The sequence below is a fragment of the Polypterus senegalus genome, chromosome 2 (genome assembly GCF_016835505.1).
Source record: "Polypterus senegalus isolate Bchr_013 chromosome 2, ASM1683550v1, whole genome shotgun sequence".
Taxonomy (NCBI): Eukaryota; Metazoa; Chordata; class Cladistia; order Polypteriformes; family Polypteridae; genus Polypterus; species Polypterus senegalus.
The window spans coordinates 98,194,602-98,211,330 of record NC_053155.1 but is presented as its reverse complement, the minus strand read 5'-3'; the positions used below and the strand labels follow the sequence as shown (position 1 = coordinate 98,211,330).

General features: G+C 37.1%; 1 protein-coding gene across 3 annotated transcripts in view; it reads right to left on the bottom strand.

The window, feature by feature from the left end:
- The window catches only part of LOC120523176 (calpain-5-like), a 223,293-nt gene that overhangs the window by 40,147 nt on the left and 166,417 nt on the right, over positions 1–16,729 (bottom strand). For all 3 annotated transcript variants that reach the window (XM_039744219.1, XM_039744220.1, XM_039744221.1), the window contains 2 exons: positions 11,790–11,867; positions 8,494–8,689 (listed from right to left, as the gene is read on the bottom strand). In XM_039744219.1, the coding sequence (XP_039600153.1) occupies positions 8,494–8,689; positions 11,790–11,867 (274 nt within the window). The remainder of the gene's footprint in view (positions 1–8,493; positions 8,690–11,789; positions 11,868–16,729) is intronic.

Here is a 16,729-nt window from a genome sequence, read left to right as displayed (position 1 = left end):
TGGGAACCTTCGATGCATGTACACCGAGCGGCTCACGTGAACTGACGCAGTGCACAGATAAAAGGCAACAGTTCCAAAGAGCGCTGAACAAAAACCGAATTACACAATTGAAAAGGCAGCAAAAAATATGAAACGTCTGATAAGCATATTCATAAATCCAGCTACTGCGGAAACAAAGCACACGGTGGAAAAGTCAATGTCCTGCTAAAGGAAGACAGTGTAAAAAAAACCCGTGCATGCAGTGTGTCAGGTCTCAGATAAAGAAGAAGACGAGCTGTTTATTGATGCAGTAAGAAACGAATCGATGAATGAAACCTGTCATCTTTACAACGATTGACAAACACGGAATGTAACTTGAACACAACACATCCTACAAATACGAACCTGATTGAAAGAAATAATGATAATCAAATCCTTGATGACAGCAATATCAGTAACACTCACAAAACAAATACTGTATATTGACAGTCATGTTACGTTATTTTTAAAATGTTCCCTTTTCTTTTCTAGCTTTTTTAACACACTACTTCTTCTCACGCGATACGGGTATATATATATGTATACATACTCGAATAATGGATACTTTATTCGCCATCAATGATTGTTTTGGTAAAGCCATACTCAGTGTATTCATTAGGTGAACGGTAAAAAAGTAAGAGGGAGGGGAGGATGACTCATTGAGGCATGCAGGCTGTAGTGCGTCAACTCTATCTGAATTGCGCGATCACATTTGAAAAAATATATCTTTTCAAGTTCTATTTAGTCCATATGTGTCAAACTCAAGGGCCGCGGGCGAGATCATTTTATATACTGTATTATTGTTATTAATGGCCCGGGTATATGAAGCGCTGGTAACACAATAAACTACAGATCCCATAATGCAGCGCTTCAGCTGCCTTGCCGAACACTTACCGCGTTAATCAAGTCTACCTTATGATGCTGCAAGTTATTGCGAGCTAGAGTTATTGCGCACTGAGTTTGCACGGCGCTTTGGTGACTTTGAAGAACAAAAAAAGTCCGTCTACATGCGGCTCGAACCTTGTGCATGTTTGGTAGCACATATCTGTGTGAGAAGCTCTTCTCAGTGATAAAGACTAACAAAACAGCACACAGGAGTCGCCTCACTGATGAGCACCTGCAATCCATCCTGAGAATCTCCACAACACAGAACCTCACACCAAACAGAAGCGAACTTGTGGCCAAAAAAAGATGCCAGGCGTCCAGCTCTAAAATGACATATGAGCAAAGACAACTGAATGATTTGATTTGTTATTGCACGTAAGAGCGGGAGTCAACCGTTTTAACAAACAGCGTATTGCACTGATACGAAATAGCTGTGTGTGTATATATGTAGATATGTATATATATGTTTATATATGTGTGTGTGTATGTATGTATGTATGTATGTATATACAGTAATCCCTCGCTATATCGCGCTTTTACTTTCGCGGTTTCGCTCTATCGCGGATTTTAAATGTAAGCACATCTAAATATATATCACGTATTTTTCACTGGTTTGCCGCTTTCTGCGGACAATGGGTCTTTTAATTTAGGTTACATGCTTCCTCAGTTTGATTGCCCAGTTGATTTCATACAAGGGGCGCTATTGGCGGATGGCTTAGAAGCTACCCAATCAGAGCATGTATTGCATATTAACTAAAACTCCTCAATGCTATAAGATATGCTTCCCGCTGTGCTTGTTTGCTTCTCTCTATCTTTCTCGCTCTCTGCCTGACGGATGGGGTGTGAGCAGAGGGGCTGTTTGCACAGAGGACACGGACGCTCCTCTACAAATTGCCGCTTTATCGCGGTGCTTCTGTATACTTAAAAGCATGTATTGATTTTTTGATTGTTTGCTTTTCTTAGCGAGCGCTCTCTCTGACATCCTATGCTCCTGTCGGAGCTCCTTTGAAGATAAGATATGTTTGCATTCTTTTAATTGTGAGAAAGAACTGTCATCTCTGTCTTGTAATGGAGCACAGTTTAAACGTTTGACTAAAGGGTGTTATTTCATGTCTAGAGGGCTCTAATAATGTTAGCAGGGTGGGAGAGTTTATAAGGGCTTAAAATATATAAAAATAACCATACAAACATATGGTTTCTACTTGATTTTCACCTATCGCGGGGTCTGGAACGCAAACCCCTTGATCGAGGAGGATTACTGTATATGTATATATGTGTGTGTGTAAATATATATATATATATATATATATATATATATATATGACAACAACACTCATCACTCACAACAGTGACAAAACAATTACATTGACAATCAGGTTACGTTATTTTCAAAATGTTTCCTTTTCTTTTTCATTGCTTCTTTAACACACTACTTCTCCGCTGCGAAGCGCGGGTATTTTGCTAGTTTTAAATAATCCAGAGTTGTCAAGTTAACAAAGAATTTTTAACTTATAAGAAAACTTTACTGCATTAACCTAATCACAGAATTCAAATATGTACAATGGATTAGCCAATTTGTTTTTTTTCTTTGTAAAACTTATTTAAGATGTTGATCATCTTCTGTGTAACAAGCCAAATAATTAGGCTTTTTAGCATAGTTAGCTTTCTGATGGTGACACAAACAAATGCAAGAAATAGTGCAATAATTTAGGACATGCAAGTAATAAATCACATATGATCACAGAAAATAACCAGTAAGGTAAATAAATCAAATACTAACACATTCATGCACTGAAAAGGGAGCTAGTTTACAAAACTGAATATTGAATGCAGGCCTTCAAGAATTCTTGGTGCACAAACTGTGCTTTTTTTTAAACACAAAAGGGTGCATTATATCTGCGGTGGGCTAGCACCTTGCCCAGGGTTTGTTTCCTGCCTTGCGCCCTGTGTTGGCTGGGATTGGCTCCAGCAGACCCCCGTGACCCTCTAGTTAGGATATAGCGAGTTGGATAATGGATGGATGCATTATACTAGTATAGGCACAATTCCAGTTATCTGCAATGAGTAGGTACACAGAGAATAAATTAGTGCTGCCAAGTGCAGTGGGAAAGTCTGGCTAAAGCTAGGCAGTATCATACCAAACAACCCACTCTAAGGAGAACAATCTGTGCATAATACTATTCATCAAAATTTCTCCATATAACGAGATACAGTCATTTTAGAAAGTAATCAGGCCCCTTCATTATCTTCATGTTTTACTTTAAATGGATTCATCTCAGTAGATGACATCAGAAGCTCTGTTAGAATGACCATTTTGATGTTGATCATCTCCCTGACCAAGTCCCTTTTTGCTCTGTTACTTAGTTTGGCAGAATGACCAAATCTAGGAAAAATCTAAGTGGTTACAAACTTCTTCTATTTCAAAATTATTGAGACTGCTATGCTTACAGCTTTAGAAATGTTGTTATAGTCTTGCCCTGATCTATGCTTCACCAAAATATAACTGTGGAGGTCAACACCAAGTTCCTTAGACTTCATGGCTTGGTTTTTGTCCCAAAATGTAGACTGAATTTTGGGACCTTACATACACAGGTGTGTGCCTTTCTAAACTATATCCAGTCAATTCATTTTACCACATGTGGACTCCAATCAGGTTCTCAATGATAATTAAAGCAATTAGGATGCCCCTTACCAAAATTTGGAGTACCATAGCAAAGGGTCTAAATACTTTTACGCAGTAAATGAGAAATTTCATTTTTTGATTTTTAATAAATTTGCAAATCTTTCTGTTTTCACTTTTTTTCATTCTGGGTTACCGAGTGTAGACTGACAGGTAAAATGGCAAACATTCATTTGAAATTAAATGTACAGCACAATAAAATGTGCAGAAAGTGAAGGGGTGTGAATGCTTTCTGAATCCACTATACTATCCTGATACTGTACAAAACCTGACTCAGAAATGTATCTGATATGTGGACATGGACTGCCAGTATAAAAAAAAATTAACAGTCCCTTTAGTGCTTTGCTTCAAAGTTCTTCCCAAAACAAGTCTATGAGGCAGTGGCTCTTTACCTTTCTCCTCAAACATTTCCCTTTTGGGAAACACTAAAAGTCCAATGTTTTGTGCTTTGTGGTTTTCATTTCAGTTTCAACATAATATTATAACTCCTACAACTGCACACATGAAAGAGCTCTTCGCACGGAGTATGCTGTGCAAAATGATGGAAAAACCTCATAGTCAGAAAAGGTGATTTTGTCAGAGCACCACTACATATTACTATTATGCATGACATAAGTAAGTGGAACTTAGAGATGCATCTTTCTCAGTTTAACACCTGAATGAGAACTCTGAAGAATACAAAGCGAAGTGATGCATGTACATTCTGATATTGCCTCCCTACGACAACATGTAATTCAAGTATGAAGGTGCTCAGTTATAGAAAGCAGACCCATTCATATCAATGTGTATGGTAGTCCTCCTCAATATCCATCACTAGCAGAATACCCGCGCTTCGCAGCGGAGAAGTAGTGTGTTAAAGAAGGTACGAAAAAGAAAAGGAAAAATTTGAAAAATAACGTAACATGATTATTAATGTAATTGTTTTGTCATTGATATGAGTGTTGTTCTCCTATCTATCTATCTATATATATCTATATATATATCTATATATCTATATATATATATATATATCTATATATATATATCTATATATATCTATATATATGTTGTTCTCATATCTATCTATCTATATATATATATATATATATATACCAGCTTGGCAGCGAGAAGTAGTGTGTTAAAGAAGGAAAGAGAAAGAAAAGGAAACATTTTGAAAATAGCGTAACATGATTGTCAATGTAATTGTTTTGTCACTGTTATGAGTGTCGCTGTGATATATATATATATATATAGCAAAATACCCGCGCTTCCCAGCGATGTCATGTGTTAAAGAAGTTATGAAAAAGAAAAAACATTTTAAAAATAATGTAACATGATTGTCAAAGTAATTGTTTTGTGTATTTGGCGGCAGCGTCAAAGTTTTTTCCGTCTAGCTGCATCAGAAAATGTACCACGATGTCTGACACGCCTCCTTTTTAGTGTTTTCTCACAGCTTGGATTGCTGCTGTCATATATATACACACACACATACATATATATATATATATACATACATACATACATATATACATATCTACATATACATATATACTTATCTATATACATATCTACATATACATATATATATATATATATATATATATATATATATATATATATATATATATATATATATATATATATATATATATATATATATATATATATATACACACATACATACATATATATACACATACATATACTTGTGTGTATGTTTGTATGTGTCTATATGTGTGTGTATAGCTTTGGTCACTGAGTGCAAGGGAAAAATAATAAAATATAGTCTATAAGTTATTAAACAGTAAAACATTAACGTTTTAAGAAGTACAGGTACATTGAGCACTACTGGAGTGGTTATGGTAAACTACATTTTAAAGACTGTGTAACACAACAGGTAAGTAACTAACAGCAGCTAAAATGTATATGGATCATCTCTGGTAGTAGATCCCTTTTGAAAGGCGCTACACGACGGCTGTGGTATAGAAATTACATTTTCTATGTGAGCGTTCAAATTTGTGCCTCTGGTAATGTGCCTTACCGGCATTTAAAGAAAATTAGTTTTGTGTCCTCTGCAGTGTTAAGAGAGAAAGGCTTTGGTTTGGGATAAAAGGAAAAAGGTGTAAAGAAAGGAAAGTTGCCTTTTCTTTTATATAGTATAGAGAGATGTGTTAAGCTGACGTTATGATCGCCTTTTGGGGACAGTCGCGTGGGTCTTGTGTAGACTGGTGAGACGTCCCGCCATTAATCGGCTGTGATGGCACTGTCAGTCCTCCACTCCTGTGCGTGTCTTCATAATCCGAGGTGAGGACCTCATAATCGTATACGTGCAAAAGAAAGTGTGAATCGCCTTAATATTATTTTGCCGTGGTGTAGAAAAGGGGTCCCGTGTTTGCACTTGTCTGGGCTATAGCGCAGGGGAGGATGAAAAAATTAAAAGTGCTCACTTTGACTTAAGGCAGAAGCGCAGTCAGCGTCTCAAAGGCGGCACAGCTATGCGGCGCTGGCTGCTCGACTTTTGCTGGGCAGGAGACCACAGTTTTGCAGACACGCTCATGATATCAAAAGTCTCAGCGCTCTTTGGAGGTCATTCATATATTATATATATAGCAAAATACCCGCTACTGCAGCGGAGAAGTAGTGTGTTAAAGAAGTAATGAAAAGAAAAGGAAACATTTTAATAATAACGTAACATGATTGACATTGTCATGAGTGTTGCTGTCATATATATGCCTGCCTAAATAAGTCACCCTCGCTTTGCTCTTACTTTATTTACCGTTCATTTAATCATGGCTATGGCGGAAAAATTATAAAATGGAAGGAGGATGGCTTTACCAAAACAATTATTGATGGCGAATCGATTATTCATAAAGCTTGAATTGGTGATGTTTTTCTGTGTTAACCTCATATTTTTCAGACTTCTTCTCAAACTAAGGTGGTGCGAGGGTAAAATGAATCGGGATGCGCTGATCAATGTAATCGTGTACCAGGAAATCATGCATTGACAAAAGCTCCCCTTTGCTTGTAATGCAAAGTGTGATTAAATGCATTATTTTTAACAGCGTTATGGAGCACATGCATCGAAGCTTCTCAGCTGTGCTTGTGCTAAGAAAAGGAAAGATTTTAAAAATAACGTAACACGATTGTCAATGTGACCTTTTGTAAGTAGTGCCTGGAGGATTCAGTGTGGAGAAACTCTATAGATAGCGTGTGTATTAACTTGTGGATTTTTCTGTGAGTATTTGGTGGCAGTCTGACGGTTGCTTGAAGACGGCAGTTAGCTGAGCTCAGCTCAGAGCGAAATGAGATGAATGGGAGGGAGATGATGGCGTGACTCCCCACCCGCCTTTAACTGTCAATCCCCCACAAACACAGTCTCTCGGAATTTGCATAAGCACACCCCTTCACCTACAATTTTAACTTAGTTACAAAGTGATCAAAACTCTCGTTTATATCCTCGTCCTCTCATTAAACTTGTATCCCGCATTACCTGTGGGCATGTGAAGCGCCAGCGTAGCCTGTCTATGAACTTAATTTAAAGTTTAGGTTTACAACTTGCTTTCTTTCCGAGGCAGCAGCACTCATGAATATGGTAGTATATGTCACTCGCTCGCTTCTTATTGTTTTAGCTGCCTTCTCAATTATATAATGCATGTTTTCTTAAGCGCTTTTTGGAGGTCTTCCTGGTTTTCTACGCACTGCGTTGACAATCAGTTCACGTGATTACGTGGGAGGCGTGATGATGTCACACGAAACTCCGCCCCCCCACGTCATTCCAGCTCAACTCCATTACAGTTAATGGAGAAAAATACCTTCCAGTTATGACCATTAGGCGTAGAATTTCGAAATGAAACCTGCCCAACTTTTGTAAGTAAGCTGTAAGGAATGAGCCTGCCAAATTTCAGCCTTCTACCTACATGGGAAGTTGGAGAATTAGTGATGAGTCAGTGAGTGAGTGAGTGAGTGCTTTGCCTTTTATTAGTATAGATACAGAACATACTAGAAAATGTTTAAACAAGCACTTTCATCCCAGTCACTATTTATCTGGTCATTCTGTATAGATGGAGTTGTTTGCATTAAATTGTTTTATTCTACATCAGCAATCAAACAAATTATTAACAGATTTTTAAAGTTCATACTAGAAAATATATGGATGGATTAGTGTAGCCATAGTCTAATCACCTGCGGTGGGTTGGCACCCTGCCCAGGATTGGTTCCTGCCTTGTGCTCTGTGTTGGCTGGGATTGGCTCCAGCAGACCCCCCGTGACCCGGTGTTCGGATTCAGCGGGTTAGAAAATGGATGGATGGATGGTCTAATCACAGTAAAAGCATACTATTGTCTACTACCTCATGTAAATGGAATGGAACACACATAACATATACCTGCCATTGATTAACCGATCAGTCATATAACCAGTGTTCAACTGAAGTAATAAATACTGCTAAATGAACAATCCTCACATCAAAACAGATTTGACTAAAACACATCTTGATTAGTTATGCACATCCTCCCTTATCAGAATCGTATACCAAAATTATGTCATTTCTTTTTTGAACATTCATATAATGTCAGATGCTATCTACTGCTGATGGTAGTTGAAGTGCATTACAGCAAAAGAAAAAAAAGAAGGCCTGATTGTCTGTAGCAGATTTTCTTCATGCTGGGATGCTAATGGATTATCAAATGGTCATTAATAATATAAACAACCACGTGACTCTGCCAATAACAAGAAATAAATGGGAAATACTGGATGTTTTGAAAAAACAAGCCAGAAATACTTTCATTTGAGTTTCACAATGATGTGTTTAGAAAGATGTCAACTGGTACAAATAGGTTTTGAAAATAAGGGCCCTGAAAAATATCCATATAAAACCCTCAGCTTCTCACAAATTACAACGATAGAGCACAGGAAGCAATAGTGCATTTTACCTGTGGATTCTGCAGGAAAGTAGACTTATGGTTGATACAGCCCCCAGAGCGGTTTTTTATAGGGTCATCATGTCGGACCCAAGATGCTCTCATTACAGCTTCTTCCCAAGTTTTGTGGATGCTTAGGTAGGATGTGTTGATGAGACGGCACAGGATTAGGTCAGTGAAGTACTTGCAAAAGTCCTCAAAGGTCATCCTAAAACCACACAGACAAGATCTCTTTATTAGGCATATAGATATAGGTTTTCAGCAGGTTCAGACATAACTTTTAGGACAAAGTTTACATAGCATTGTGGCAAGAATCACTAGGAATTTCACAATTGCATGCACTGAGGGTGCTGCTATGTGATTATAAATCGATTCTCACTACATCTTGATACAGTATATACTGTGCAAAAAAAAAAAAAGCCATTTACATTTTTTTCTTATATTGATGCTCAAATTACTGGATTTCTAATATAAGAGATTGTTTAAAATCAAACCTATTTATTTTTCAGCTTAATACAAGAGTTGTTCAAAGTTTCCACACTTTTATATTTTCGTTGGAAACGGTGAAGGCAGGAGGAGTAGTAATTGGTCGTGTCTGAGAGTGTCATGTGACTAGTTCTATCTGCCCTTGCAGTTTAGTATAAGAGTTGTCACCCTGTGGTAAAGATGGCTGCAAAACGTATAAATTGCACCAAAGAGGAACAACAATCTGTCATATACGCTTTTGTGGGAAGAAGGTGTACTGGGAGCACAAATTCATCTCCGCATGTGTGCTCAAAATGGGGATAAAGTTCTCTCTCATACAGTGGTCTGAGTGGATTGAAATGTTTGAAAATGGCCATACTAGTGTGACGGCTGCAGAGCTCTCCGGATGTCCAGCTACAGCCACGAGCACAACGAATGTAGAAGGACCCCTGATGTGAAAGCAGCGGAGCATCAGTGGCTACGCACTCAACCAAAAACATTTTTTGCTGATGGCATTAAAAGTTGGTACGATGCTGGGAAAATTGCATCACAAAGGAAGGTGATTATGTAGAAAAGTGATGTAATTTGTTTTTGGAAATTTTAATACATAGAGTTAAAAAAGAAGTGCAGAAGGTTTTGAATGTCCCTCATATATATTATTATTCTCCAAATGTTAGCTGATGAATGTCAAAATTTCAATAACTCTAAGTAGTACTATTATTTAGACTCTTCATAGTTTTGGCTCTTAAGTGAGCATTTACTGGTAAGGTAAAGAGTAGGTGAAAAGTTAACCATATAATAACATAAAATGATTTTATTATTATATGATATAATTACATTTTGAATATTAATTGGTGATATCTGAATCAATAATATGGTTTTATGAGTGTATAATTTGCAATTTAGAAAAAAATATACTGATTTAACCAGAAATATTAAACTTAAAGTGAGTCCAATTCCAAATTGATATGAATAGGAAAGTCATCAAACTGAATTATTTTATCATAATTAAGAGCAATTTTATACAGAAAAATAAAAAAACTCCTCTTGAGAATAAGAGAATAAAGACTAGGATGTCTGCAGATGAACAATCCAAGTATGCTTGATTAATTTTAAATGTTTAGCATCATGACCACAAAGGATGTAACTATTACCTACAGTAGTTTTTAAGCTTTTCAAAATGTGTCCTTTAAGATCACTGAACATCTGCCTTCTCTAGCTCCAATGAGTGTTTACAGAATAAGGTAAAACTAGAAGATGAAGTCTCAATAGAAGATTAAGAGAGTTTTTTTCCTGTGATGGAGATTATCGTGGTAAAAGCTGTTTTAGTTCTTGACCACTCACAAGAAACTGTGGCACACAGACAGACAGACACAAACCCACCTTCGAGATATCAATGTTTTCAGTATCAGAGGACCCTAAAATGTTGAGATCCGTCGAAAATCAGAGATTGAAATTTTTCACGAATCTAAAGCTTTCACTGCTTCCCCACAGACAATAGGTTATGGTAGGGGAGGATGCAAAGCAAAAAAGAGTATCACTGACCATCCATCCATTCATTTTCTGCTGTTTATCTAGGTCCAGGTCACTGGGTCAGCAGTCTAAACAAAGATGCACAGCCGCCCCTTTCCCCCCACCACCTCCTCCTCCAGGTCTGAGGTGTTCCCAGACCAACTGAAAGATATAATCCATCCAGTGTTTCCTGGGCCTGCCCCAAGGTATCCTCCCAGTTGGACATACTGGAAACATCTCCACAGCAAGCCATCCAGGAGGTATTTTAACCACCTTAACTGGTTCCTTTCAAAGCAGAAGTACAGTGGTTCTACTTTTAGCTTGTCCAGAAAGTCTGCACTCCTCCCTAGATTAAGGCGGAGCCCAGACACCCTGCAAAGTAAACTCATTTCTGCCGCTTATATCCACAATCTAGTTGTTTTGGTAAAAAACTCAAGACTTGTGAGCAAAGGTCAGGGCCAAGGATATAGATCCTTTCGGCTCAGTTCTCTCTTTATCATGACTTACTGGTGCAACATCTGAAAAACTGCTGAAACTACTCCAGCATGCCTGTCAATCTCCTGCTTCCTTCTTCCCGTACTCGTGAACAAGAGCTCAAAATACTTAAATTACTCCACTTTAGGCAGGTTGGGAATGAGGTGATAATATATACTGTATACACACACACACACAAAAGAAGCCATTATAGTATATAAAATCTGTTTCAACATCTTTTGTGGTTCTTGAAAGAAGTGAAGTGAGTTACTACAAATTTCTAGAATCACTTCTCATTAATAATGTAAATTGCAATATTAATACGAAGATCTATTTAAAATTCAAACACTAATTATTTCTCTTTCAAAAACCAAACACACTATCTTGTGCAAACACCACTAAATAAAAACATTAAATTTTATGTGCTAAACAGGGTCTCACCACAATTGTGGATGAAGTCTGTTGGGGGCCGAAAAGCCATTTTAGTTAATTTCTGTATCCATCTGTACTATCATGAGCTCAATGCAATGATGTAGGAGAGAACAAAATCAAACAGATATCCAATTCTGTTAAATAACTGGCTTCCTAAGAGGTTTCACCGGAAAAAGAATACATAAAATATAATAAAACAAAAAGAAATTACAAAGCAAAAAGGGAAACACCCTTAGTGAACTCTCGAATTACCGGTCATGCTCATAAAATAACTACATCTAGGAAAAACAGATGAGTGTAACACACCTCTCCAGTGATTTCAAGCATTTCAAACAAAAACAAACAAAAATAGATTAATCATCAGAAAGTATACATGGGTCAAAAACAGTAAATCCATAAATAGTGGTCAGAATGTTTTTACTCACCAGAACTCTCCATCATCCTCTACTGTAACTCCCAGCTTCTCTCTTTCACTTTTGCTGACTTTTTGCCATTCTTCAGAACTACAAGCAAAATTAAGCAAAAATGAATATTTTATATAGTACCTTTCATACAGCAAATGCAATCCCAAGGCAATTAGTACAACTATATAACTACTTTTTTTTTTTACTTGGATCAGACAGGAAAGGGACTTGCTCAGGGCACATACTGAGTCACATGCAGGAACTGAGCTAGCAGTTTTGTGAATTACAGTCAAATTCCTTATTCTCTATGTAACAATGCCTGTCTTACATTGCTGCATTGTCCATCTGTGAAGCATAAGTCATCATGAAATTCAAAATTAATAATCTATTTCAAAAGGTCAATGCATAGTCTTAATGGTCCTCTAGTTACCTATTAAATATTTTTCCACAAGGACTGAACAGCAAATTAAATGCATTTTCATTGCTTGAAAGGAAGAAATATGGATTGACTATGTTATCACATAAACTGTGGAGCTATCTTACCCTGATCTGTATTCTTTGATTGTAGTATACAGGCTGCTGTGCTTTACATAGCAGAGCTGGATGTGTGTCTGACAAAATACTCAAACCATTGAAGAGACAGACATGATACAAATATCAATGAATATTCATTAAAATAAGCCTGTAAAGGCAAATACAAAAAGCAGGCAAGGGGTCATACACACACATAATAAATAAGAAGGAAGTGTTTGAAAACAAACAAGGGATCAAAAACAGAATATATTGACAAAAAGAAAACCCTAAACAAACTGAATAATCCTAAGAAGAAAGCCAAGGACAAAAAAAAATTGACATGGGGGAAGGAGGGGGCAACAAAACAAAATCAGTAAATCAAGTTGACAACAACATAGACTGTAGCAAAGGCAAGCATGCAAATCTCTGAGCGATGTCAATATCCAGCACTCCACTTTAATATATCCCTTCTGCCTACAGCATATGCCTGCAGCATAATTAAAGTTGCTACAAAACAGAACACGGAAGAGAGGGGCCTGCGGCTAAAGGAAGACAAAAAGAAGGACTAAAGTAGGACCCTAGTATGTTCTTGATACTTAGAGTATTTTTCAAATCAATTATGAGGAATGAAGTCTTTAACATCTAAGCATCAACTACTTAGATGTACACATACAAGTATTTTCTCCTCACTCTTTTTTTCACATAATATAACCACGTATTTTTGAAATCTACACACTGTTATGATCATCAGGAAAGGAAAAAAAAAACACATATAATCGTTACTACAATAGATTATTCCTGCCACTCCAAAAACAAAAAAAGATGGCATTATTATATAGAAGTATTGCCTGCTGCTGTCCAAGTAAAGACTGATTTATACTTCCATGAGGTCAGTGAGCAAAGCAATGCTTATTCACTTGTCACAACCTGTTCAATCAGAGCGATGATATTCTTCTAGTCACAACAGTTGGAGAGGGACTCTGCTAATGGAAGAAGAGTTGAGCCCATTATGACTGGCTTTAAGAGGAAAAAGAGAATGTGGGGTGTCAGACCAAATGTGGTAAAGGGGCAACAAGTATAATATTCTCATGAGTAAAGGACCTATGTACATGATGAAGAGATGTACTTTAATTATTTTTTGTATGTCTATCTTGCACTTTAAGGATCTGCTGCATCATATTCAACACTTTCCTCATCATTGTCACACTCATGTAACCAGCCTCTTCTCAAAATTCATCACTTTGGAAAACCCAGTGAACATGAGTGGTGGCGTTGTGCTACATCTAGTGTCACTTTTGCTATTGCAGATGCATCAAGTAAAAAAGTACTGAAAAGTCATGACCTAGGTTAGCTGCAACATTTGTAAAATAATATAAAATTATATTTAGCTATGTTTCTGGTCAGTTTCATGAAAGTTTTTGGGGTTAGGATTTAAAAACAAATACCGGCCACTGAAATGTGCAGTTTTTCATACAAAATAGTGAAGAGTTACACAAAAGAACACAAACCGTCATATTTCAATTGCAAGTTAGTTAAGCAGATGGAAAAGATTAATGCATAAACAGCCTGTGTACTATTCTTAGTGACAGACTGCAGAATAAGATGTACTGTGTGAAGAACTGTAAAAAACAAAAAAAATATATATATTAGTATGAAAACTTTCTTTCAGTAACTAGGTATAAAACAGCATTCGGGAACCAAAATGCCGAAGACATACATCATGAAAAAAAACTCTTGACTGGTCCTATCAATGTTCAAACTTGAAAAATAAAAAACTAAATGGAAAAACTATATAGACCTAGTAGCACCTTGTTACAACTCAATTAAAGTAAGAGAGCACCTATTTTGACTGGACAGACCTCTAATGCATTTAGGCACCAACTTACATTTAGATCCACTGAATATAGTACAAAATGATAGTTTTTGTTCATGATTCTCAAGCAAGTCACAAAAATAAATCACAAATTAACAGCCACAGCCATCAGCATTCACATTTACATCTGACACAATTTGCTAGAGACTGGGAAAAATGCACAAACTACCTGCTGAACATGTTGATGGAGATGCTATGTACCCTTGTTTTGTTACAAAAACCAAGCTCTATGCCTGTGATCAACATATGTGGCAGACAGAAGTGGACCTGTAAGTGCCATAAGAGGAAGCAAAAGTGAGGTAACTGACTGCTTATCTGTGCCAGAATAAAGGCCTTACATAGCCAACCAGCTCTATTGTCCATTATTCTATCAAATATTTGCTCCTTGTTAAAGAAAAAAAAACCCACTAGATTTCTTTAGGATTCATTGGATTATTCATCATGAAATTAGGGATTGCTGCGTTTTTAATTTCAAGGAAACATGGCAACATTAAAGACTTAGCCAATTGGATAGACAGACTAACCTCCTTCTAAGCAGAGAGACAAGCTTCACTTGCTGGCAAATCCACGGTGGTGTTTTATGCATTTACATAAAGGATGAATGTTATTCAAAAGTTATGGTAGTCTCATGCTACTAATGACCACTGAGAACTTTTACATAGTAAAATGCCTACCATCTATCTGCTGAGAGAATCCTCTTCAGCAATAGTCATTGGTGTACACTTGTTGACTAGTCCCAATTCTAACCAGGTGCTTGAGGAACCATAAACAAACTGCAAATGGTCTTCACATATACCTTAAGTTAGGTATGTCAGGCCTCTACCAAATTTCTATCAGCATGTAATCTATCATACATAACTGTCACAGTCAGATCACGAAACCAGTCCAGGATGAGAATACCACCTTTATCTACACATAGGTAGAGCCCCTCAGTACATGCAAAGACACTACTGACATAAAGATGTTGGTAATACTTCTTAAGTACACTTGTAAAATTACAGAAGTGTGTAATTAGTTTAATTTCTCATGTCCTTGCTAGTTACTGATAAACAGGACCCTGCAGTCAGGATTCTGCTGTACTAGATTATACTGGTTCTCTTATCAATGCTTGTCCTTTTGCTGAAGTAGCTGCAGGACTGGGTCACAGATAAAAAGGCTTTTATTAAAATGCTTTTTTAGAGTGCTAAAGGCAAAAGAGAACAATTACCAAGGACAGAAGTCATTTAATATGATCAATATATAATCAATTTGTGAAAATCATATTTATCAGACGAAATTGACTTTTATAATCCCCTCTTTTGTTCTTCTTGAACAATAATCAGTTATTTACTTCAAGTGACTGATTCAGGAAGGAACATTAGCATAAAGTACTTCAAGTGACAGGGAAACATTTCAAGTATCGTGAGGGGAAGCAGAATTGTTTACCATGACTTTGGTAACAAGTGGCATAAAGACTCACAAAGTACATTTAAAGATACAGTAGCATAATCAAATGATGATTACAAAATTATTAATGTAACAAAGACTGCTTTTCTAGGCTGTGCAAAAAGAAATCATTTTTTCAAACCAGTCAGTATTCTGTTCTGATGTCCAATTGGAGCAAAAACTGGATCAGCCTTGTGAAGAATCTTGTAAGGCAGGTCAGATGTGCTGTGAGAAGTGTCCAGAATGTAAGAGCAACATTTCTGCCCCATCACCTTGTGGGTACATCCCTGGGCTGCCAAAAGCATATGCAGGGCCATACAGTTTTGCAAAGTCACAGCTCTTGTAAGAAGAGCCTCAGCTGAAAGTTCTTAAGGGACTCAGAAGTAAGATTAGTCACTTGTTGTAGTGCATTGGCAAGTTTATTTATGCGTGCTCTGGCTGCAGGCCCAAAAAATGTGTGGCAGAAAAATTGCTCCATTCTGCCACCATTACTGATTATTTCATGAACTCTAGATGGAGGTACATTTAATCTGAACAGGAGGTGGAACAGGGCCTGAATGAACAGTCACATCAGGTAAAATATAGGCCAAGTAACACACTCCACATCAATCCAAATTCAGCAACAAAAAAGCTTAATGGCCATAGACAAAGTAGGTATTGTTAGGTGTCTCAGGTGTATTGGTGAGCATATCTAGGATTCACACCTCAGAAAAGTTGAACAATTGTCCAAAACCGCCCCAAGGAAAGATGAGAATGTTTTTAGGCAGTTCTGAGTTTTCCCTGCAGCAGTGGAGGTGGAAGAACAGTTCCTCATAAAACAGTAGCTACAGATAATTTGAAGGCTTTATCTGGATCCCTAAGACATACAGTGCCTATGTCAAGGCACATACGTAGAACACTAAGGTTAATACGTCCACACCATGACTGTGACCAGGACACTTCCCTACCTAACATGCTAAATAACTTCTATACACGTTTTGATTCAGACAATAATGAGCCTGCAAGGAACCCGTCGCTAATCTCAATTATAATGTAGTTTGTCCTTGGCTAAAATGAAAAGAATTTTATATACAGTCATCCCATGTTAGGCTGCTGGACTGGATAACATACCTGGATATATGCTCAGGGAATGTAAAGAGCAGCTGGCTGA